Source organism: Sarcophilus harrisii, chromosome 2 (genome assembly GCF_902635505.1).
Source record: "Sarcophilus harrisii chromosome 2, mSarHar1.11, whole genome shotgun sequence".
Classification (NCBI taxonomy): domain Eukaryota; kingdom Metazoa; phylum Chordata; class Mammalia; order Dasyuromorphia; family Dasyuridae; genus Sarcophilus; species Sarcophilus harrisii.
Genome location: NC_045427.1, coordinates 431,823,250 through 431,849,232, shown reverse-complemented (window position 1 = coordinate 431,849,232; position 25,983 = coordinate 431,823,250). Strand labels below are relative to the sequence as shown.

General features: G+C 40.2%; 1 protein-coding gene across 1 annotated transcript in view; it reads left to right on the top strand.

The window, feature by feature from the left end:
* Positions 1–25,983, top strand: part of KIAA1755 (KIAA1755 ortholog) — a 72,112-nt gene that overhangs the window by 21,405 nt on the left and 24,724 nt on the right. Inside the window, exons 3-8 of the mRNA XM_012553563.3 lie at positions 2,957–4,382; positions 6,065–6,247; positions 11,947–12,070; positions 16,645–16,738; positions 18,463–18,549; positions 23,161–23,277. Coding sequence (XP_012409017.1) covers positions 2,957–4,382; positions 6,065–6,247; positions 11,947–12,070; positions 16,645–16,738; positions 18,463–18,549; positions 23,161–23,277 — 2,031 coding nt within the window. The remainder of the gene's footprint in view (positions 1–2,956; positions 4,383–6,064; positions 6,248–11,946; positions 12,071–16,644; positions 16,739–18,462; positions 18,550–23,160; positions 23,278–25,983) is intronic.

Sequence of the window (25,983 nt, the reverse complement as noted above, 5' to 3'; positions counted from 1 at the left end):
TTATCATAATCATGAAAACAGAGTAAACTATCTTTGGAGCACCAAGGCAGCAGCTCTTGCCAAAATAACCCTATAAGGGGCTCTCCCCTTCTAAGGTTGCCTGTAGGTAGATTACATAAAGCAGATTTCTGAGCCATTATTTTTGAGTGGATTTCATATTTCAAAGCTGCTCTGCTGTCAGGAAGGAGAACAAGAACACCATATAATCAGGAGAGAGCTCTGTAGGAGTAAAGGAACACAACTCTGAGAATGTCTAGTTGCCTGAATGATTTTCTCTAAGTACCTGTCTGTGTTTCCAAGGGGAGTGTGTGTGTGTGTGTGTGTGTGTGTGTGTGTGTGTGTGTATTTTCCATGTTCAGTTTTTTCACTACAGCAAGCTGCATCCTTAAAAATATATTTTGAGTGTCAGAGGTCATAATACCTTTGGACTCAGAAGTCACAGAACCCTGACAAGAAAGCCATATTTCAAACATGGCTCCAGACACTTGCTAGCTGTATGACCCTAGACAGGTTATTTAGCCTCTTAATTTACTCAACTGCAAAAGGAAGCTAATAGTGCCTGCCTCCCAGAGTTGTTGTGGAGCTCTAGTGAAATATTTGTAAAGTTCTTTGCAAACCTTAAAGTGCTATGCAAATATTAGCTATTTTTAAATTTTTATTATTATTATGTCATAATGATCATTTGTTGTTCAGTCATATCCAACTCTTCATGATCCCATTTGAAGATTTCTTGACAAAGATACTGGAATAGTCCAGCTCCTTATACAGATGAAAAAAACAAGACAAACAGGGTTAAACCACATAGCCAGTAAAGATCTGAGGCTGGATGAGTCTTTCTGACTCCAAGACCAGTTCTCTATCCATTGTACCACCTGTTGTGAAAGACATTTTCAGTTGAGGTCAAAAGAGAAAAGTGAAGAAATTGTGAGGAATGAAAATAGAGGTATCAAGTGTAAATAGCTTTCTCAAAAAAAAGTTAGCTATGAGTAGGAAAAGCTGAAATCAAATGAGAGCTTTTAAGAATGTGGGAAACATGAACATGTTTTTAGGAATGCGGGAAAGAAATCAGGAAGAAGGGGGAAGGAGGTGGAAGAAATCAAAGATAAGAGAGAGTGGGGAAAATAATCAGGACTATTAAGTCAAGAGGGGTTGGAATCAAATGAAAGGCACATGTAGAAGATACAGAAGACCATCTCTTTATCAGATGGGGGTAAAGGAAGAGTATAGTAGATGTTTAAATGATTAAGATGAGGAAAGCTCCTGGCAAATGATCTTAGGTTTTTTGATTAAATATGAGGTAAGGCTCTCTTCTGAGAGGATGAGGAAAGGTCTTCCTTGGGAAGTTTAAGGAAGAATGAGAATCTTTGGAATATTCATTGTAGAGAATAGGATAATGAAAGGATTCTGTCCTATAACTATGGAAGCAGTGAATCAATCAACAAGTTTCTTCTACTATAGACCAAGCATTGTGATAGACAACAGAAACACATTGTCAAAATTTAGATAGTACTTGCCCACAAATAGTTTACATTCTACTACAAAGAAGTTGCCTGGTTCTGCCTTATGTCACTAAAGTGAAAAAGTGATATGGTAATATCTTGTGTTGCTCATAGAAGTAAAGATGAAATATAATTATATCCAAGTCAATATGAATAATGATTCTTAGAGAAAATATTGATGTTAGTAATATTTTGGTCTAAAATATTAAACATGAAATTATATAAGAATTAAAATATTTATTACACATTGCTATCAGGAAACATAAAGACAAGTTTAACATTCTTTGTTCTGACCATGAATTTCTCTAAATCATTTTCATCCTAGGGAATTCCTTGGATTGCAGCCCCATCCATACACCAAAATTTATGGGTTCCATTAAAACATTTCAAGTGCAAAAATAGTCCACTGTCAGATAAGTTTGGGAAACTCTATTCTACAGAATAAAATTCTCTTTAGCCATGCATTCAAAAGATAACATTATGCCCTAGATTCCTCTCACATGTGGGCCTTAAGAAAGTTATACCAAGTTTAAAGCACTTTTGTGAGTCCAGCATCCACTCAAACTCAAAGTTTATAAACTCTCATCAGTATATTTCTTTTTAAAAAAAATTCCTTTTTTATTATGAACCTAATAAATGTGAACAAATATTCTCAACAAATATGAATGTTTCAATATAGAAAGAACAGAAAAGAGGATTGTGTATAAAACTGGAAACTTATATTGTATACAGCATTTTGGGGAGTGTATATTTGATTTAACACAATAATAACAAAACTACCATTTGTATATATCCCCTGCTGATCTTCCTCTTCCTCTCTTATGTGTATTTTTACACATTTTTTCAAAGATCGTTTCTTTTTTTCTATTACTATTATCACCTACCATTTCCCCCCCCCAAAAAGTAGCTCATCTTTGAAAGTAGAATCAAGTAAAACCAAATACACAATCAATATGTTTACTTTACCATACTAACCAGAGGACATAATAGTTCAAATCAAAAGGCATTTAATTGAAAAGTATAACAAAATATGGGATAATTAAGATCTCTACCTCTCCCCCATCCTCATAGATACAGATGTACTCTATACCCTAGATTACCATGCCATAAATGAGTTGGACGATGCATGCAGGGAATAGACATAACCAGAGAAATCACATAAAGGATCACTTGCATGGGTAATATATGTGACTAATAAAATAACTTGACTCGCTATGGGGCATCTATATGGCCATTTCCTCTGCTTTCACTGATCAGTTTTCATGTGTGATGTAGCTTCTTTAGCTTGTGCCCCAAAGGCTGTCTTCAGTTTGTTTTTTAATATATACAAATAGACTGGGATTTGCCAGTAGATATTGGGAAAGCTTCTTTTAAATATGAAAAGTAGAAGAAATGAATTCCAGCTCAGAATTTCCTAGTTCCTGCTTCACTAACTCTCATTGTTTTTCCCCTCTCAGGCTCCATATTCACATTGCCTGTTCCTTCACACCGGTTGGCCTCTATGCCTTGGGGAAGAGGTGGTGGTTCACCTAGCACCACTGAACCCCCTCCTATTACGTCAGGGAGATTTCTACCTACAGGCAGAACCCCATGAAGAACAGTCTGTCTGCATCATGGTTAAATGCCTTTCCAAGGACTTGAGATGTGTGGAAGAAAGACCAGTTCCTGAGTCATCATACCCAATTCTATTCACAAAGGAATGGCTAGAGGGTCTCAACCAAGACCTTGGGAGAGGGCCCTTGCATAGCTGCCTGGTGGCCACAGAAAAGGGGGTTTCTCCAGTGCCTTGGGTAAAAATAACTGCCCCCAAATTTGTCAACAAACCCCAAATAGTGGTTGATCCTTCCCCCTCTCAAGTGTCTCTCCAGTTGGAAGCACTAGATTTGAGCACTCCCAGAGGGATGCTTCAGACAATGTCCAGTAGCAACCCAAAGCCCCCCAGCACAGCCAGCTCTCAGCCTGTACTCAATAATAAAGATACAGGGTCTTGGAGATCAACTAGGAACAAGTATCCAGGACTCATCAAAGTGGAACAAACAGGATCTTGGAAGAAATCTTACAGATTGGCTGCTCCTAACATGGATGAGATGATCAGCCAGAACCTTGAGGGGGATTATGTAGATCTACTCAAGATTTCCAAAGAGAGGAGAGCATATTCTCCACTTAAGTCAACAATGAATTCCAATGAGTCCATCTCTTCAGATACGAAAGAACCACTGAAGGATCAGATGGTATCTCCTACTCAAAAGATGCCATCTCCATCAGTGATAAATGGGGCTTCTTTTTTCCCATCAGAGTCTGAAAAATGGACTTGTGGGAAGCCAGAGAGTTCTGAGGATGGGCCCTGTACACCATGCTTGAGAAGAAAGCTCAATGGATCTTCTCAGTACCAGAATTCTAGGTGTCGTTACAGGGAGTCCTACTTAGCTGCTCTTCAGAACCCAGTGAGCTTCAGTTCTGGTCTAATGACTGCCATCAAAGAAGAAGCAGATAGATCAAAGAATGAACAGACTTTGGAACCTGCAGCTGGAAAGCATTTAAGTAACCCACAGCTCAGAAGCAGCCCCTGCCGTGCTTCCTCTCCCCAACTTCACGTGGCCAGTGCTCACAAAGCGGTACACCAGGAAAGCAGAACAGAAGAGACAGGACTACAATGCTACCTCAAACTTCTCAAGTCCCCCGCTGCTTCTGGTAGAATTCTCTCTAAGTCAGGGTCCCCCACAACCAGCCAGAAATTTTCATTCCTGAAAGGGCAGAGACAATCTCCTTCTTCACAGAACCCTGCTCCCCTAGAGAAAATCACACACCTTCATAATGGACCCTGGAAAATCATGTCTTCTATTTACTCCCCCAAAATGAGCAGAGCAAAATCCTCGGGAAAAGGTAATACGACACATAAGCAACTCCAAGGGGCCCCATGGGAGGCAAGGAGAGAATTTTCTAATAGCCTTTCTTGGTGGAAACACACTTATCATTCCTCTTGTACAGATTATTTAGGAATGAAAAGAATCTTAAGGGTCCTCTGCTCCTATTCCCCCACTTTACAGATGAGAAAAATGAAACTCACAGTTAGAAATATTACTTGGCCAGGGTTATACAAGTGAGAGCTAATATTTATATAGAATTTAAGTTATGCATACATTATTTCATTTGAGTCTCACAATAATGTCATTATAGTGGAAAGAGCACTGTATATAGAGAGCCTAAAGATCTGTGTTCAAATCCCAAGTTTGTTACTGATTGTCTGTGTGACCTTAGCCAAGCCCCATTACGTTATCCAGATTTAGTTCTTTTATCTGTATTGGGAAGGGAAGAGCAAAAATAATTATTAAGTGTCTACTATGTGACAAACACTATGCTAACCATTTTACAAATATTATCTTGTTTGATCCTCAAAACACTGGGAGATCACTGCTATTATTAATCCCCACTTTTATTTTTTTATTTTGCTAAAAAGTAAGGGTTTATTGAAAAAATCCTACTTTTAAAATGAATAAAATAAAATTTTCAAATAAGCCCTATCTAAAGCAATTTGGGGAGAGTGCAAAAGAAAAAAAAAAAGGATGGGAAGTCTTCATGATTAATTTGGAAAGCAGATAGAATCTGCAAACTACAAACCAGTGAATTGAATTGCTATTAGTTGCAAAATTCTATAATATATTATTAAAAGGATGTTTTGTGGGCATTTTACAAAGAAAAATAATAACTAAAAGCCTCTGACTTAGTCAAGAATCAATTATGCCAGTTTAAAGACACTATCCCCACTTTTAGTTAAGCAAACTCAGTAAGTGATATGCCTATGATCACACAGTTAGGAGGTGTCTGAAACTGGGTTTGAGCTCAGGTCTTCCTGACTCCAGTGTCAGTGCTTAATCTGTCTTCTGTAAGATGCACAGGGTGGACTGTCTGACCTCTGAAGTTATTTGCAGTTGCAAACCTATGATTGTACTGTGAGATCTGTTTTACAGATGAGAAAGCTGACACACAGAAAAATTAGTTTCTTGCTCACAACCTCACACAGCTAACATTTACGTGTCAGAGGCAAGCTTGGAAGTAGGTATTTCTGATTCCAAGTTCATCAGTCTACTTACTGGACCATAATGCCTCACTACAAAGTAACAAGCAAGTGGATTGGAACCAGATCTCCAGGTTCCAAATCCTTACAACACACCGGGTATGATGAGGACTGAATTCAATGGTGAATAATAGCGGACTTTGAAAAACCTAAAGCTCTGGCTAGAAGTGAAGAGAGATTAGGATAGTATAAATTTAATTAATCCCTCAAAAACCTGCATTTATCAAATCATGCTGCCCTCCACAGGCAGAAAGGCATCCATCAGTTCTTATTTTCCCCATTCAGACACAAACCTCCCCATACCCCCTCCAGAAAACAACCCAAAACAAAACACAAAGACCAGTGCCGACTTGCTAAAGCAGTTTCCATTAAAAATCCATACTCATCCATTTGTATTGAAAGAGAGATACTTCCTCCTTGAAGCAGCTACCTACTCTAACAGACTTGCTAGAAAACTTAATGGTTTTTTTTTTCCTTTTCTTTCACATAGCTGGCTCCAGTCAGACCAAAGCATCTGCCCAGGAAGCCTCCTCCACCCAGGGTTTTGGTGCTAAATCCAGTTTGAATATGAACCTCCAAGAAAGAGACTCTGCACTTTCCCTCTCTGAGCAGCCACTCCATGTCTGGGATCTGAAAACTGAGATCTTACTCTCAGGGATAGGTTGTCTGCCAGGTACTGCTCCACTCGCTGGCAAAGGAGGCAAGGGAAGTGGCAGTGGGGACAGAGGTTGGAAGATATTCCCCCATTCTGCCCTCTCCATGCCCCCAGGGAGCCTTTCCATGCCCGTCAGCCTCTGTCTATTCTAATTCTTCCCCTCCTTCAAGACCCACCTCAGATACCATCTCTTACAAGATCAGGGATCTAGGAACTATCCATTCCTATCGCCTCATTTCATAGATGGGAGACTAAGGCCTAGGCAGGCTAAGTGATTTTATTTTACAGAAGAGGAATCTTGGAGCCTTCTCTGATCTTCTTAGTTGAAAATTGCTTCCTCAAGTCTCTCAGACTACTTTATTTGGAGTTTTTTATTTCCCTATTCACATTTTATTCCCTTATTTTTATAAGGACTGTGGGGTCTTTCATCTTTATGCCTCAGCACCTAACACAAGGCTTGGCAGATAGTAATAGAGACTTATATTAAGACCTAAAATCTCTAAGATTCATGGAATCTTAGGCCTCAGTGAGATCTCTGATTATTTTTTAGACTAGTGTATTTCAAAGCATAATCCTTAAACCCCCAAATGTACTCAAAACAGGGTGTCTGGAGGATCAGAACTATTTTTGTAATGAGACTAGGATATTATTTGCCTATTAAAATACTCTTCCCTTTACCAACTACATATCTATATGAAACCAGATTCCCTTCATGCACTTCACCCAAAATAATCTATCACAACAGAATGAATATGGAAACAGAAATGAGAATCCAGCTGTCTCCTATCAAGCCAAACATTAGATTTGCAAAAATATGTAAAACAAGGCCACTTTTCTCACTAACATTTTGGAAAATAGAGGGTTTTTTTTTTCATTTAAAATGTTATTTTTAGGGGCAGCTAAGTAGTGCAGTGGATAGAGCACCAGCCCTGAAGTCAGGAGGACCCAAGTTCAATTCTGGACTCAGACACTTAACACTTCCTAGCTGTGTGATCCTGGGAAAGTCACTTAACCTTAATTGCCTCAGGAAAAAAATATATATATAATTTTATAAACATGAAATAAATCAATTATTTTTAAATGAATTAATAAATGTCTTAAAATTTCATCAGTTTTAATTTCTAATATTGTAACTATTAACATATATAACCTACATAAACAAAAGCTCTTTAGAGGTCTCAATAATTTTTAAGAATCTGAATAAGTCTTGAACTGAAAAGTTTCAGAACCACTGCTCTAGACCTTCTCCCTTTTTCCACAGAATGAATTGCCAACTCCATTCCTAGGCACTTTCATTGAAAGATATGGTATTGTTTCCTTCTTTAATCAACTAACCAAGGGGATGTAATGGACAGAGTCCTAGACTTGGTATCAGGAAGTTCAAAATCCTGCCCCCAAAACTATGTTTTCTGTCATCACAGTCTGCCTGCTTTGCAGAACTTTGTCTCTTGAATATCCATAATTTGAACATGAGCTCCCTGAAAATAGGGACCATGCTTTTGTCTTTGTATCCTCAGCATAATCCACAGCACATAGTTGGTGCTTAATAGCTGCTTGTTGGTTTGTTAACTGACCAAAAATCTCCAGCAATGCTTAATGTCCATAAGTCGTGGAACACCAAAGTAGCAGAAGAATTACAAAATCAAAAGATCCTAGCATTAGATTAGAAGAGATCTTTAAGATCAATTAGTTCAATCTCTTCATTTTACACATGAGGCCAAAGGACTTTAAACTATTTAGCCAAGGTCATATAAATAAGGTAAGAGGCAGAATTTGAACTCCAGTCATTTGATTCTAAATCCAGCAATTTTTTCTATTGTGCCCTTTCCCCAAACCAAAGTGAAATGACAAACAGTAATAACAGTAACATTTGTGTGATGCTTTTAAAATTTTCAAAGTGTATTAAAAGTGTTATCCTATTTGATCCTCCCTGTAATATTGTGAGGGATAGCTAGATGGCAGAGGACAACTAGGTGACCCAGTGAACAGAAAACCAGGGGTAAAGTCAGGAAGACCTGACTTCAAATTTGACCTCAGACTTGTCCAGGGTCATACAGCTAGTGTCTACAAGTCATTTTACCCTGTTTGACTCAGTTTCCTCATCTAGAAAAATGAGCTGGAGAAGGAAATGGCAAACTACTCTAGTATCATTGCCATGAAAACTCCAAATGAGCTTACAAATAATTGCACACAACTGAAAAATGACTAAAGAATAATAATAATAATAATAATGTGAGGTGGAGGTATTATTATTATTCCCAGTTTCCAGATGAAGAAACTGAGGCACAGAAAAGTTATATGACTTGCCTAGAATCATTTAACTAGTAAGTGTCTGAGACAGAATTTGATTCTAGCTATAAGTCTAACATTCTACTGCCTTATACATGAATAACTCAAAGGGCTGGTAGATATAAGAGAAGGAAAAAAGGAAAGAAGGAAGGAGGAGGAAAGAGAAGGACAGAGGGAGGGAGGGAAGAAAAATGGAAGGAGGGAAGAAAGGAAGAGATGACAGAAAGAGGGGAGGAAGGAGGCAAAGAAGGAAAAATGAGAGAAAAGAGGCATCATAGAATAGTGAAACAAGTGTTGACCTTAGAGAAGAAGAATCACTTGCTGGGTGCTTCTGGAAAGTCTCCTCTACTCCGCAGAATTAAGGCATTGCCCTAAATGACGCCCGCAGCTCCTTCTGGCTAGCCTGCTCTCTGTTTCTAGGTGAGGCATCCTGTTGTAGAGAAAAGATCCCGGACTTGAGGTCAGGAAATGTGGTCCAGGGTCCTAATTCTGCTGCTTACTTCACATAGGACCTTGTACAATCAATCAACAAACATTTACTAAATTGCCACAGGCCAACCACTATGCGTTATGAGTCACTCCCCTGTATGAGCCCCATTTTCCTCATCTTCAAAATGGAAATAATAAATAATAACCCTTTTACCAGCTTCCTCCCAGGGCTGTCGTGAAGAAAGCTCTTCATAAATCTTAAAGGCCTCCAGAAATGTGGTCACTGCCCCTTCTGTCAGTCTGTTCTTAGGTTTTCCTCAGCTCTGATATTCTGTTTTCTTGCCAACAAGGGAACATGGTGTGTAGTGTGCTGAGTGTGGAACTCAGATCTAGGTTTGAACCCTTCCTCAGACGCCAATTAGTTGGGTGAACCTGGATGCTTGACCTCTCCAAACCTCAGTTTCCTTCTCTGTAGAATGGGCATAAAAATAGCACCTCCCTGCCAGTACTTTTGTGAAGATCAAATGAGGTAATATTTATGACACTTTGCAAACCACAAAGTTCTTTAGAGATGCTGTTGATTATTATTGTTCTAAGGTTTTTTCTAGCTCTGATATTCTATGATTCAAAGGTTTGGTTATTTTTTAAGGGAGGAGGGGGAGAGAGAGAGCTCCAGAGTGAGGGTCAGGCAGCCCTGCCATGGCCCCTATTGAGGAGGGCCAGCAGCGTGGAGGGGAGCCAAGCCAAGAAGATCAAGGGCAGCTTACAAAGGTCAGGGCCCAACAGCAGTTTTGCTGGCTGAACAGATGGGGTGTTGATGGCTTCCAAGCTGAACACCTCATGACAGGGAGGATAATGGGAACAGACGCTGCAGTCTTCTCGGGAACAGGAAATTACATGACATGAATCTCATGACTGAAAATCTGCAAGTATAAATATAGAAAGCAAGGCCTGTAAATTGCTCTTTCTCCCTCCCCAATGTCCCCCACACCACACCTCCCCTGATTTTCTCAGGCTATCACAGTGCTTCAGACAGAACTGGTTTTTATCCTTTGCCTGCCTGGAATACAAACTCCCCAGAGGAAAAGATATCAGGCTTTTTTAGCCTGGACACTCATAGCCATCTCTAAAAAAATTGGTACCCCAACTTGGCCACCAAGGAGGCTTTCTTTGAGTTCAATTCAGCAAAATTTATTAAATGCAGAGCATCTATTCAGTTTATTAAATTTCTATGTACAGAGCATTGTGCTCAGAGCTAGGGGAGAGAAAACATTTAGATAAAACACAGATCCTGCCTTCACAAAGTTCACATTTATGTTTACACTGTAAAAATAAATTACCATAATATACAATGCCAATATTAACATATATTCATTAATAAGGTAAATATACTAGGGAGGAATGAAGTACAATGTAGGACAGCTAAGTGGTACAGTGGATAGAGGGCTGATCCTTCAGTGACAGCTCTTCAGATGATGCTCTGAGGCTCAGACTAGAAGCAGAACTTGTGGTCTGGTTGATGTTAAAAGAGAGAAATAGAGATCAGGGAAAGTTTTGTGAAAAAGCCGGTGTTTGAGTTAGGTTAAAAAGGCCAAGTAGGAATTCAATAAGCTAAGGGCAAGAATAGATAATATTCATAGTTATAAGATTATACGACCTGGAAGAGATCTGAGGTCATCTAGTCTAACTCCTCATTTTACAGAGAAGGAAATTGAGTCCCAGGGATGTTAAATGGTGTGTTCAATAACATCATACAGGGGTAGGCTCTGAATCCAGGTACTTTGAATCTTGAGCCAGCATTCTTCCCACTCTACCAACATTCTCTCCCATGCTAAGTGTAGGAAACTGGCGGGGAAAGCACAGGCCATTTTTGGGACACAGGAAGGAGTTCATTTTAGTTGATGTATAGCATGAAGGAAGTGGGATAACATGAGATAAGACTGACAATATAAGGCAGTGTCAGGTTGAGGATGACCTTAAATTGTCAAGATAAAGGTGCTTGGAATTCACTCAATAGATAATAGGGAGCCACTGAAACTTTTGAGCAAGAATAGCCAAAGTAATATTAGGGAAGGGGATTCTGTTATCATGTGAAGAATGTGGTAGAGCAGGAAAAGGGAAAAAAAAGTAGGAAGACCTATAAGAGACTAGAAATGAAATCAATTGATTGAATTGAATTTTATGAGCATTCATTAAGTACCCAGTATGTGTTGAACACTATGATAGGAACTTGAGATATAAAAGTCAAACTGAAAACCTGTCTTTGAAATGTTTATAGTCACTGATGGGATCTTAATGGTCAGTTGAAGAACTCTCTTGGTTCAGCCATTCAACAAATATTTCCCAAACATTTGCAGTGTGCTCAATGTTGATGCATGGGGTACAAAGTTTCCCCTTGATCTAGTAGAAGATCCACGGATGCCATGTTCTAGTAGAAGACTAACACAGAAACACAGATCTTTACAAGGCAAACGATGAGAGATACAAATTGCTATGGTGTATCAGACAGCAGATAAAGAGATCACATCTGTTTGCTGGATCAGGAAATGCTTGATCATACCCTTTGGGGCTGTTTTCATCACTGATTCATTCATGGCTCTCTCATTCTCTTCCAATCTATAACTAGGAACTAAAGTGAAACTTATTCCCCTTTTTAATAATTATTTCCCTATCCCAGGATTCAAAATCATTTGATTTCCTGGAACAATATGAAGCTAAGTGTGTGCTCTCCAGTCAGAGATCAACAAGAAGTCCTGCAGACCAGTCCCATATCTGCCACTTATTCCCTGTGTGACCTTGGGAAGATCACTCAACATATCTGGGTCTCAGTTCCCTTCTTTGTAAAATAGGGGGAGGGGAGATTAGATTAAATGCCTTCTAGCTTCCCTTCCAGTTCTAAACCTTAGAACCTATGATCCTAAGACTTGAGTCTTCTTAGAATAGTTCTCCAACCAAGTAAGCTAAAACAACTAACTCTGTTTTGATTTCTTCTGGCCCAGGTAGCCAAGACAAGACGGGGAAGCGGTTGCTCCAGGTGACTGCGAGTGGCTCAGCGTGGGATGCACCATGGTGCTCAGCCAGAGAAGTCACCAAGCTTCTCATCTACCTGTGCTCCATCCCAAGGTATGGCAGTGGGTGATATCTGCAAATCAGGCAACGTGTGTGGGATGGATAAAGGACAGGAGAGGAGAGGAATCATTTCTCCTTTTTGAGCCTCAGTTTCCCACCTGTAAAAAGGAAATAATCATAATCTCACTATGGAACCATCTAATCTCAGAATTGGAAGAGTCCTCAAACCAACCTGTAACTGAGCAAAATTCACTATCCCTCATACCAAGGATGTCAATAAGCTTTTGGTTGAAAAAATAAAGGGCTTCCTGTGACAGTCCCCTCTACTTTGGAGTTATGAAAAAGATTTCTTTGTATCAAAAGTAAGGCTCCCTCTTTACAGCTTCCATCCATTGTCCATATGGGACCAAAAAGGCAAATCGAGGCCCTTTCCTCCATGACAGGTCTTCAAATATCTAAAAATAGTTCTCTTGCCCCCTCCCTAATGACCCCCATAGCTGCCTTCCTGCTCTCCAAAATGAAGAACTCCAAGGAAGTTCAAAGTCCTTGAGTCACCCTGCCAGAATAAGTTCAGCAGTTATGGTCCACAGTCTCTTTTCCTACCAACCAAAAATTCCCCAGGAATCTTCCTTCCTTCCAACTTGCATGACCTTACTAGTTCCCAGGCCCAGACTGACTCCACCTGTAAAAACCCACCAACCACTGGTTGGTGAGGATGCCCTATTATTTGCAAGGCCCTACAGGGGCTCACCCAATTCTTCCAGGGTCCCAATAAACCAGACCTCACCTTCTGTCATCTTCCCTGGCTGCCCATTATATTTTAAGACTGTCCCTTCAATGAAGCTGCCTCGCTTTGCTGTTTTGTGTGTTCCATATTTCCCTGTACAGAATTTTGGCATCCTGAACCTTCTAAAGTCTACATTAAGATCATATCCCTTCTCCCCTCCCCTCCCCCATGCCTCAGCTCAGATGCTTTAATGACAAGTTCCTAAGACCCTTCCTTTGGCACTCTCCATCTTTCTTCCCCAGAGATGGCACCGGTCTTGGACACGGCACTTAAGCTGTGGTCTGACCAGGGTCCATTGCAGCAAGCGGAGCTTGGCCCCCTAATCCTGTTTGCCAGCCACACTACACTGCCCATATGTCTCTGAAAAATAGAAGAGATTATGATCTTCACTGTGGAAAGGATGGGGCCTGATTAGAGTGATCTTCAAAACCGAGGGAGGAGTTCAACCATTATTAGCTTCCATGGCAGAAGGTGCTTTTGAAGACCCAATGGGGAATGGAACAAAAAGCAACTTTAGAACTTAGAACATAAAATGTTGGAGATGATAGAGATCTTAGAAGTCATTTAGTCTAATCCTTCATTTGACAGAAGAGGAAACTGAGACCCAGAAAGCGGAAAATGTTTGTCCAAGGTCACACAGTGAATTGGGCCCAGCCTTCTTGTCTCAGGCTCCTGTCACAAGGCCCATTGCCTCTGGCCAGGATTTTTTGCTGGGAGACTCAGGACAGGAGCTGGCAGGTTCCACGAGGCCATGGAAATACTCCAGGCTAATAAGCTTTGCTTCTGCAATCAGCTATTTGGAGCAGAGATTCAGGAATAGAGGAGGGGGAATGGTACAGTCTCTGGGCCAGTCTGGACCCTGTCCAGAAAGAGATTGCTGCCATCTGCTGGATTTGTTTGAAATCACTTCATCCAACTTGGCAAAGAAAGGGGATTTTTACCCCTGACTGATGTCTGTCCTGTGTCAGGGTAAGGGCCTAGGCAGAGGTAACCTGCTGCTCTTCTCCCGGCTCCTATTTGTAAAGCTGAAGATCCTCATCCCCAGTCACCCCAACCCATCAGGTAAATGCTCCCCTTAGACATTCTGGGTATTTGGCCCAACTCAGGTCTCCTCCCCCAGGCCAGAATGCACATCTTCAGCATGTTGCCAGGTCCCCTTGCTACCTCCAAACATCGGTGACCTGCCTCTGTCAGCTTGTGTGCTTTGTGTAAGGGATGCTAGCTATATTGATATCTTCCCTTATCTGGGTACCATATTTGCATGTTAACTGGCCATTCCTTAATCCAACAAGGGATCTCTTGATCAGTTTTAAGCAGGGCAGACTAATGGGAGAGAGACTTCTGGACAAGGATCTGTTCGGTGCCCCTCACATCATATTATATAGGCATTAGTAGAGTGATAAGAACTCCTCCAAGAGAACCTTCAGTCTGAGAAATGATCTCAGGAACAAAGGGGATGTGGTATGAGATCCTTCGGCTAGATGGATGCTTCAGCCTGGACTTTTGTTAAATCACAGAGAGATCTTCCTTCTCTGGGTCTCAGTTTCCTCCCCCATAAATAAGGAAGTTGGAATATCTGATCTTCTGGCTCTGAAGGCTTATGATCCATTAAAGGCACAGCCAAACAACCCTTTTCCAGCTTCTGCAGCTGGGGGCATGAACACAGAGAGCTGGCTTTACCCACCAAAAAGTCAGTGTATGTCCGTGTATGTGGATGTCCAACTGTCTTGTCTACTGCCTGTGTCTGTGGGCATAAACACCTTGAAAGCAGGGTCTCTATCGTATCTACCACTGGCTCGCCAATGATTTAATGAATGAGCATTGGATTGAATTGTACATGGAAGTCTGTACAAATTTGTTATCTATCTGCTCAGGTCTGTGTTTCAGTGGGCACAAGCTAGTATGCTCTTATGTGTGTGTCTCTGAAGGTTCAGCTTTGTGTATGTGAACATGCACACATTTCTGGGTCAGCATATGTTCTTGTGTGTATCCATGTTCCCATGTGGTAATGAGATTTTCTCTTCAATGAAGAATTCCCAGGGTAGCCTGTGGGCTTTGGCATCTGGTTCTATTTACCAAGGTGTGAGATGGTCTATTTTTCTTTTTGGTTCTCATTAGAAGTGATTTTAGAGAACTTGAGTCACATGTCTAGACAGGTTTCCTCCCAGGAAAAGGGAGTAACCAATTACTTCACAGGCCTTTCTCCACAGGCAATACTGGGCAATGCCCCAACTCTAAAAGCAATAGCTATTGGCTGCCCACCCCGTCAGCCTAAAGCTACCGGAAGGAGGGGGATGCCTCCCCAGAACCTTCTGGGATCAAATGGAGGAGGTCTAGTCACTAGGAAGAAGTACTCAGGGTCCACCATTGCCATTGCCTCTGCCAACCAGCTGGCAGATGCCCAAAGGGCACCTTTCAGGAATGGGTGAAGGGTATTTATTCCCCAAGCAGACTGTTGATTGGGTCAGGAAGAGTTCTGCAAAATGAGTGAGTTACAATGTCAAAAATGAAAAAGACCTTGGAACATAAAACATAGAATGCCATAGCTAGAAGGAAGGATATAGAATATAACATATCAGAGCTGAAAGAGACCTTAGACAAGGGGTTCTTAACTTGCCTGAGTAATGGACCCCTTTGGCAATCTGGTGAAACTTACTGATTTCTTCTTAGAAGAATTGTTTAAATGCATAAAATGAAATACAAAGGACTACAAAGGATAAAAAGATTCACAGATATCAAATTTAGAACTCCTGTTTTAGACTATATAATGTGAAATGTTAGAGCTGGAAGGTACTATATATGATTTCTTATCTAATCCAACATCTTTTTTGTTTTGTTTTGTTTATTTTTTTTTTAGAAAAGAAAATGAAAATCAGGAAAGGAGAGGCTTTATCCAAGATCATATAAGTAGTGAATGGCCATATAGAGACTAGAACTCCCTTCAGTGTATTGTATTTTTCACTATCGCACACTGCCTAAGAAAGAAAGAATGGAGGAGAGTAGGAAGGGTGGGAAAAAAGAGAGAGAAAAAGGAAGGAAGGAAGGAAGGAAGGAAGGAAGGAAGGAAGGAAGGAAGGAAGGAAGGAAGGAAGGAAAAAAAGAAAGGAGGGAGGGAGGAAGGAAGGAAGGAAGGAAGGAAGGAAGGAAGGAAGGAAGGAAGGAAAAAAAGAAAGAAGGGAGGGAGGAAGAAAGAAAGAAAGAAAGAAAGAAAGAAAGAAAGAAAGAAAGAAAGAAAGAAAGAAAGAAAGAAAGAAAGAAAGAAAGAAAGAAAGAAAGAAAGAAAGAAAGAAAGAAAGAAAGAAAAAAAGAAAGAAAGAAAGAAAGAAAGAAAGGAAGGAAGGAAGGAAGGAAGGAAGAAAGGAAGGAAGATGAGAGGAAGGGAGGAAAGGAAGAAGGAAGGAAGGAAGGAAGGAAGGAAGGAAGGAAGGAAGGAAGGAAGGAAGGAAGGAAGGAAGGAGGAAGGAAGAAAGGAAGGAAGGAAGGAAGGAAGGAAGGAAGGAAGGAAGGAAGGAAGGAAGGAAGGAAGGAAGGAAGGAAGGAAGATTAATTCTGGGGCCCAAAATATTACCTTGGATCCTCACTCTCCTAAAACATCAAAGATCATTGATCTGATGATCAATGAACCATTGTCCTTTAGGAACATACCATTCTACTGTGGGCCAGGCTCTGAAAATATGGTTCCCCTCACCCACCAACAGAGGTAACTAGTAGGAGAAGCTAATTAAGAGACATTTCTTCCTATTGGTGAAAGAATGTTCCTCATCATCCCCATCCATTTCTCTCTTCCTACTCCTCCCCATGTTATCCAAATGTGATTCACAACTTGACTTCTGATCCACAGACAAGAAGACAAGTCCACAGGACTGACTGTTGTGATTGATGCCAGGAAACATCCTCCCACCCCCAGCCTGGTCAATGCCCTGAGAACAACCCAGGTAAGTGGACCAAATACTAAGTTCCACCTGAAAATATGAAATTTAATTGGGATAAATATAAAATCCTATACTTGGGTTCAAAAAATCAACTGAAAGTACAAGAAGGGAAAGCAGAGGTAGATAATAGTTATCATGAAAAAGATCTGGGAGTTTTAGTGGATTGTAAAATCAATGTGAGTAAGCAGTGTGATAGAGTAACCAAAGAGTAACTTGGATCTTAGAGTGCATTAAGAAAGACATGGTGTACAGAATGGAGGAATTGATAGACTTAATGTTCTCTACCTCAAACTTATTCCACATTGAGGAACATTTAAAGGAAGTGGAAATGTTTAGACCTCAATAAGATAAATTTTAAAGGTAACATGATTATAGTCTTCAAGTATTTGGAGGATTGTTATGAGGAAAGAAAAAACTTGTTCGGCTTGATGCCAAAAGATACAAGTAGGAGCTTTTATTATAGTCTCATCACTGTATAGATCACAGTCCAACCATGCTTTCTTACATTGAGTGCCTCCTTTTTTCTACCACTTGGTCATTATTATCATAGACTGGAAGAAGAACTATTTTGTATTCATTTCTATCATGGTCACTATATTACCAAAGAGTTCATCATCTGAAAGCCTGTCTGCTGCTGCATCTCCTCCCCCAGGCCCTCTGATTCTCAGGTAGCAAACACAACAGAACCATAGTGGCACCTGACCAGGGGCCTCCTGGACTCTGCTTAAAGCCCTCCAAAGGACAGCACATTCTGCTTTTGGAAGGTCAGATTGTTAGAAAGTTTGGCTGGCCTCAAGTCTAAACTTGCCCCCTTGAAATGTCCATTATTGCTCTTACTCCTGCCTTTAGGACAAACAGAGCAAGTCTAAGTTTGCTCCACATGCCAACTCTTCAAACACTGGAACATTGAGTCCTCCTGGATTCTTATCTTGTCCAAGCTAAATGTCCCCAACTTCTTCAAAAGATTCTAATATGATGTTAACTCCAGGGCTTCTCACCATCCTGGACTTTATCCAGTTTATTGGTGTTCTTCCTAAAATGATGCCCAGGCCTGAGCACAATATTCCAGATAAGATGAGAAAAGGGAAAACTATAGTCAAAATTAGTATAAATAAAAGTATGTTACTATATAGTAGCCAGGCTTAAAATCAAAAAGACTCCTTTTCATAACTCCAAATCCAGTCTCAGACATTTACTCGTTATATGATCCTAGACAAGTCACCTAATCTATTTGCCCCAGTTTCCTCATCTGTAAAATGAGCTGGAGAAGGAAATGGCAAAACACTCCATTATCTTTGCCAAGAAAATTCCAAATGAGGTCATGAAGAGTCAAACATCACAGAAAAATGACTCACCAAAAAAACTATATAATGACTTTTACTCTACCAAATGTGAAATGTGGATATGAATAAGTGTAATTTGGGAATGACCTTAAGAAGAAGACAGAGAATTCCAGTATCAGTGCAGATGTGCAAAGACTAGGGAAATACTGATCTGGATTGGATTCCCATGAAATCTCATCAAAACAAATCATAAAGTCCCTTTTCCAGCTTAACTTAATGAATTTTTGCCTACTTTTTGGTCCTTAGTAAATATGGGACAATGACTTCAATCTCTGAGGTGTCATCTTTCCCCTGTGTCCCACCTAGAGCATCTATGAGAGGAAGTGTGCATAGGTCAGGGATGCAAAGCGAAGAAGGTGAATCTGAATTCACTGTCTCCTATAGGCACTGGCTCCAGCCTCCATTCACAGTTTGCTACTTCTGGGGGAGAAGGAAGCTGCCACCCAACTGGAGAAGGTACCAGGCATCCAGGTAAGAGCAAGAAGCATGAGGACTGACCATGGCAAGGGGAGACGGAGGATGGGAAGAAGAGTGGGTTGGGGAAAGAAATAAAAAAAATTAAATTAAATTAAATTAAATTTGGATAAATAAATAAATAAGTGGGTTGGAATATAGCTCTCTCTGTACTTCATCCAGAGAAGAGAAAGCATTTTGGTGAGATCATTGCTCCTTTCTTATAGGGCCAGTAAAAGACTAGAATGAACAGCCAGGCATAGTTCCATTTAGGTTTATTCTTTACATTGTGGCTGCAGAGAAAGAAGTTATCAGAAGGGCATGCAGTGGTCTATGTTTCCCTAGGTATCTACAGATGTCTGCATATAGATCTATGGTTATATTCTGTGCTGCTGCAGGGCTGGGACTCAGTTTATTCAAGAGAAGATCTAGTTTCCCCATTCCTAAAAAGGGACTAGCAAAAAAATGTGACAGTTGAGCCTAGGGGATAAAAGAAATGAATTGAAATCACTCTATTTCTCCCTTTTTTTTATATTCTTTCTGCCCTTCCCCAAAATTATTCAAGCCAGTCACTCTACAGTGACTGTAGGAATAGGGAGTGAAAAAGGAGGATTTGGGGCTGGGATGGATTGAGAAATCCCAGAATAGTCATCCTTCACTTTAAAAAGAAAATGTGAAATGAATATATTTTCAAAAAATGTGTGTTTAAAATAACACCTTGTACTAAGCCCTAGATTCAATTATGTTGGAGTGGTAGAGGTAGAGAAAAGAGAAGGAGGAAAGAAAAAATACAGAGGAAATTATGGTCATTACCTCTTAGAGAGGTCACCGTTTAATTAATCAGACAAAACTAATGCACAAAAGACAAATAAATGAAAACATGAGATGGCGAATGATTAAGTGCCAGGATGATTGATATAATACTTCCTAATACTGTGGTACTAAAGAGCTTACAAAGCTTTCTACACAACCCTGTAAGGCAAACAGGGTAATCACTCAATCAATAAGCATGTATTAAGTACCTATTATGTATAGGACACTGTGCTAATTGCTGAAAATACAATACATCTCTATACCTCCAATGTATCAATGGACCTCTTTTAATATAGCTCCCAAAATTGAGCACAATATTCCAGTTTGACCAGCAGAGGACAGCAGAATTCTTTTCACTTCCCTTATTTGGACACTGGTACACTGTGATCATTGGAGAAGGAAATGGCAAATCACTCCAGTATCTTTTCCAAGAAAACCCCATGGTCCGTGGTTCTTTATGATCCATGGGGTCATGAAGAGTCAGATACAACGAAATGACTCAATAACAAGAACAACAAACACTATGATCATAGGATCACAAAACTAGAGGCAGAATGGACTTCAGAAGCCATCTAGTCCGACTCCCTCATTTTAATGAGGGAAACCAAGGGCCAATTTCATTGCCCCTCCTCATCCCTCCAAAATAACAATTACAGGTTAGGGTGCTCTCTCATCCATTCTATAAGGCACAGGAAATAAATGCTGGACTTGGAGTCAGGAAAACCCAGATTTAAAACCTACCACAGACACACCAGCCTTCAGTGAGTCACTTATCCTCTCAACCTCAGTTTCCTCATCTGTAAAATGCAAAATTTATAAAATGCTATATCAATGTTCGCTTTGAGTAAACCTTTCCTGAGTGCCTGAGTTATGTGCAAGATCATTCTATGTGCTGCATCCCAATGAGAAGGTCAGAGATGAATAAGATAGAATCCCTATACTCACAAAGTCACTATATGGAAGGAAAAATGTGGTCATGAATCCAGTTTTTCCTAAGGTGAAAGAACAAAGGACCCAGGTTCAAATTCTGGCTCTGCTACTTCTTATTTATACAATTTGAACAGATCCCTTAACCTCTGTCAGGCTCAGTTTCTCATCCATAAAAGGAGGGGTTTGGGTTAGAGATCTCTCCCAATTCTAAATCTATGATCCTGGACAAGGATAGGATGGTCTTCTCAGCTCAAGTTACCTTATAGGGCAGGGAGTCACAGATGTGCTTTTCTTTCTTTTTTAAAGTTTCAGTTAATGTACTGCAGCCACCAGAGGTAACTCAATGTTTCCAAAAGAACAAGTCCTTTGTACTAATTTCCCTCCCCACGTACATTATAGCAGCCATTCAGAGCCAGGCTGTGTATGGTGTTCTTTTAATGTGGCTCGCTTTAATTACCACCATATACTACCATAATGAGTGCAGAAGCTCATGTTTCTGCTCTGCTCAGGAAAATGATTTAAAATGCCGCCATCTTTCCCGGGGGTTAGTAAACGTGCCGTAGCAGGCAAATTGTTACTTAGGGGACAGGCACATAAAAACAGCAACAACTCCCTTCCTGGCCTCTGTCTGCAATTGTTCTAGGCACCTACCTCAAATCAAAACAGTCAGTGGATTTGTTTTGCCTGTAAGGCTGCAGTACTCATCACTAGATTCCCAGGAACAAAAGCTCCTTCCCATCAGATATGTCTTGGTGGGTGTCCCTTTCCTATAGCAGGATGATAGCAGGAGGCAGCAACCCATAACAGGCAGGCTGATTACAAAGAGACCATGGGCTGGTTGTAGCTGCCAACCCTGAGGTTGAGAGAGTCACTGTTTATTACACCTCAACCCCCAACCTACGTCCTGACCCTCACATGCCCCAGCCCATTGCTTTTCTCATAGATTTAGAGACTGTGTTTGTTTCAGATGTCAAAGCTTAGAACATAAAATGTCAGAACTGAAATGTAATGTAGAGCACAGAATGTGGGAATTGGAAAAGATTTTGGAGTATAGAAAAAATAAATAACAAATACATGAATGAATTATATATACATATATATGTATGTATTTATATATGTGAGGGTTGTATGAATTGTATGGGTGTGTGTTTGGTTGTATCAGTGCTGAAAAGGATCATAGAGTTCATCTAATACAATGTGCCAATTTTACAGGCATGAAAATTGAGGCTCAGAAAAAGGAATGATTGCTCAAGATTATATAGCATGAAAAGTAGTAGCAGAGTTAGTTTTTCTGAGCAGAATTTATAGATTATGAGCTGGAAGGGGTCTTAGAGGCCATAAAAAACAAATCCTCATTTTACAGATGAGGAAATTGAGGTCCTAAGAGTTTAAGTGACTTGTTAGAGGTTTCACAGATAATAAGCATCAGAAGTAAGACTTTAACATAGTTCCTCTTAGTCAGCGTTCACTACACTATATTATGCCATCTCCCAAATGCACTGTTCTTTCCTGTAGCAAATGAGATAACTATAAAGTGCCCAGCACATAGTAAGCCACATATAAATGCTAATCATTATTATAATGACACTTATAAAAGCTAAAAATTGGACCTCATTCAGTAACACTGTATCCCCATCAATGGTTGGTCAGTACCCTTATTTGCATTCCTATAAAGCAAGGGTTCTTCAGCTCCATGAATTTTTAAAATATATATTTTGATACTTGTATTTTAGTGTAATTGGTTTTTTTGTCATACATTTTATTTATGTATTAAAAGCATTATTTTGCCAAAGGGTTTTATGGCATACAAAAGATTAAGAACGCTTTCTATAGAATGTCATAGATTTAGAGCTGTCAAGGACTTTAGAGGTCACTGAGTTCACCACCACTCCCCTCATTTTATGGTTGAGGAAACTAAGGTCTAGAAGATAAAAAAGATTTGGAAAAGATTGTAAAGGTAGTAAATACTGCTCTTTTTAATGTATCAGTCTGAATCAGGAATCAACACATGATTATTTTTATGATTATTATCATTAATAAGAATCTTCCAGATCTTATAACCCTAAAAGAAAAGAATAGGAACCTTTGCCTTATCGCTTTTTAAAGATTGCTACCTTCTCTTCAAATAAACACTTAGGTTTGTAAATATGCTTCTGGTGAAGGAAAGAGATTTTTTTAAAAAAGAAAACAATAAAATAAGCCATCCCAAAATGGACTCAGCCACCCCAAAAAGCAATGAGTTTCTCATCAGTTAAGCAATCAATAAGCACAAGATGTTTAGCAAAACCATGTGTCAACTTGTTGGGTACTGATGTTACAGACAAGATCCAGGCTTCAGGTAGAGATTGGACCAAATGTCCTGTGAACTCTCTTCCAAACCTGAGATTCTTTGAATCTATGGTAACGTGAAACTTGAGTTATTTGAATGTTCTGAGAATAAATTTTAAAGAGACTAAGATCAAGGTAGTGTGGTCCCAGTGGAATGAGAACTGGATTTGCTGTAGCGGGACCTGGTTTTGAATTCTTGCAGCCTGTGTTGTTACTAGCTGTGTGATCTCAGCCAATTCAACTCAACATGTATTTAGAGAAGCCACTTCCCCTCCCCCAGCCTTCATTTTCTTTTATAAAATGAGTGGAATTAGCTTTAGATACAAGGATCTAATACTCAGGAGGAAGAAGACTGAGTGGATGTAGGGTTAAAGGGGTGGGAAATAGGGAAGGAGGGCAGGTTTGTAGAGCCAAGGCCTTCAATCAAAGTGGGAGACAAGATTATACCAGCATCCTGGGTGGAATATCAAGGCATTTTGATATCTGAGAAAAGCCCCAGAACCCATGCTTGTTTATGTTCTTCATGTCTAATATCTCATTTGATTTTTCCTTCACCAGGTGGAGGTGATAACTTCTCTGAAGGCCCTAAGCCGCTATGTGGACCAGAGCCAGCTGACCCCAGATCTGGAAGGCTCCTTTCCATACTGCCATAGTCAGTGGGTTCAGTTCTTCCAGGTATTTCCAATCATGGCCTTTAGTCTTCTCCTCTTTCCCTTCTTTGCTTAAAAAGAGCAGATTTTTTCTACCCAAAGGGAAGACCATTCCAGAAAGCTTGCTATCATTTTTGTTTCTGGCCCGAAGTGGAGTACTGAAAAGGGAACACACATGATAAAAAATAATGATCCTTGCCTTCAATTCAATTTAATATTCATCAAACATCTACTGTGAATAAGGTACTATGTCAGGATACACAAATTTTAAAATTACACAGTACCTGCACTCAAGCAACTTAGAGTTGTAATCCACTGCACATTCTAAAAGGGGGATATGGCAAGAATACAGAGAGTACAAAGTAGAGTGTGACAGGATCCAAAGAGAAATGCAGAAAAAGAGCTTGAGAAAAATGTGATGAGAAAGAAAATACTTTTGACTGAGGGATGAGGAAGAAGGTTGCATGAAGGAGATGGTACCTGACTGGGACCTGATAGAAGAAAAGGAGTTAGCCAGGTGATGGTGAGGAGTTTATATCCCAGATATGGGGGATTTCCCATGCAAATGAGCAGAGGTAAGAGAAAGCTAGCCATCCAGTACAATGAGATGCTACAATATGGTAAAAGGGTACAGTGAAATAAGGTTGGAAAAATAGGTCACAGCAAGATTGCAGAAGGCTTAAGTGTTAAGTGTATTTTCTCTTGGGAGCAAAAGGGAGCCACTGAGATTTTTTGAGCATCAGATCTGTACCTTATGAGCATATGTCCATGAATAACAATAATACAAAACAGAGTGTAAAGCTATAATAAACAGGTTAAAAACACAGAACTGTGAGAAAGCAGAAGAAAAGGGATTGTATTTAGCTGAATAGGCTTCCTGGAAGTCTGGAAGAGCCAGCAGAAAATGATCAGGCAGAGCTGGAGGGGTATGAGAGAGAAAATGCATTCCAGGAAAAAAAATAGCCTGACCAAAGGCATGGAAGCAGAAAAGTGAAGGGTTCAAGGAACAAGGAGCATTCCTGTTTGGCTCTAACGTAGGCTATGGAAAGAAAAACTTGGAAAAGAAGGCCATGTAGCCAGGGGCTCTCCAGGGTGTGATAATAACAGGAACTCAGAGCACTGCTGCTGTCCTAGATAGCTGAGAGAAGAAGCCACTGCTTGGCCTTCTGGGGAGTCGCCTAGCCCATTCCATCCTGCTTTGTGCTTTCCAAGGGAACAGCTTGACCATTAGAGCAACATGTACTCTTGCTTAGAAATCTAATAATTTTCTATTTCCAGTCCTAAGGGAAAGGTACTGATCCTAAGGATCATAGATTTAAGGTCAAAATATACTCTAGAGACCATGAAGTCTAACTCTCTCATTTTATGGTTAAGAAAACTGAGACACAGAGAGATATTTATATAAGTGACTTGCCCAGAGTCACACAACTAGTAACTAAGATAGGATTTGAATCCATTTCTTCTATATTTTTAAGCCCAGTCCTACTGATAGTGACTCTCAGAGCATCCCCTCAAAACTTTTAGAGTCCACTGACATAGGATTAGAGGATTTAGAGTTGAAAAAGCCTTTAAAAAATCATATCTTTCATCCTCTTTTACTTGATAGATGAGGCTGAGAGACAGAAAGTAATTTGCCCGGAATCATCTAAGCAGTAAATAGCTGAGCCAGAACTTAAACTCAGACCCTGACTCCAAACGGAGTGCAGTTTCCAATAAACCACATCACTGCCCTTGCCAGGTATGAGACCCTGATGATTAAGACTCTCCTAGAGTTTCTAATCTCATAAGGATAGATGAGACATGTACTCTTCTACTGGTTTGAGCATCATTAGGGAAGCCAACTAGGAGGAAGGAAAGTAGAATAGAACCAGGGCCTACCAGGGGTTAATCAGGAGGTGATTTCTGCCATCTACTCAGTATGTTTGTGTTTTTCTCTTCCCAAGTTTGTTTTATCATAGTATCCCAGGGATTACTCTAGAAGAGATACTACATGGTATAACTAGCAAAGGCTAGATGATCACTTGCTAGGGTATTATTTTATACCTGTACAGGTTGACCTCTAAGATGGCCTCTGAGGTCCCTTCCAACTGAGAGGAGGGTCTATGATTTTGTATAGTGGTAAGTCTCCTGGGAGTCAGGAGGCCTAGGTCCTAGTGGATTGGCCACTAACTCTGCAAAGTGATCTTGGGCAAATATCCTTCACTCTCTGGGACCCGGTTTCTGGCTCACCTGCCTCAGTTTCCCCTCCAGAGCGACTTACTAGCGTTTCCTTATCTGTGAAACTGGGATAATCATACCTGTACTGGGCCTCAGAGTGTTATTTGTGTGGCCAAGTAGGTTAAGGGATGGGAACATGCTTAGAATGGTAAGCTATTAATAATTGGGTATTGCTTAGATAACTGTTGATTATATTATAACTTACAATAATATGATTTGAGAGGCAATGTGATACATTAGAGAGAGCCCTGGATCTGGAATCAGATGACCTAGATTTGAATCCTATCTCTGCTATCTTCAGCAAATCACATAAGCTCTCTAAGCCTGAGCTTCTTCATGTGTAAAATGAGGGGGTTGAACTAGATGATGTCTGAGGTGTCTTCCAATTCTAAACCTATTTCATACACAGAGAGACAGAGACAGAGAGAGAGACAGAGAGAAAGAGAAAGAGAGAGGTGGCAACACACACATACACACACACACACACAGATACGTATGTATGTATAGGTAGTGC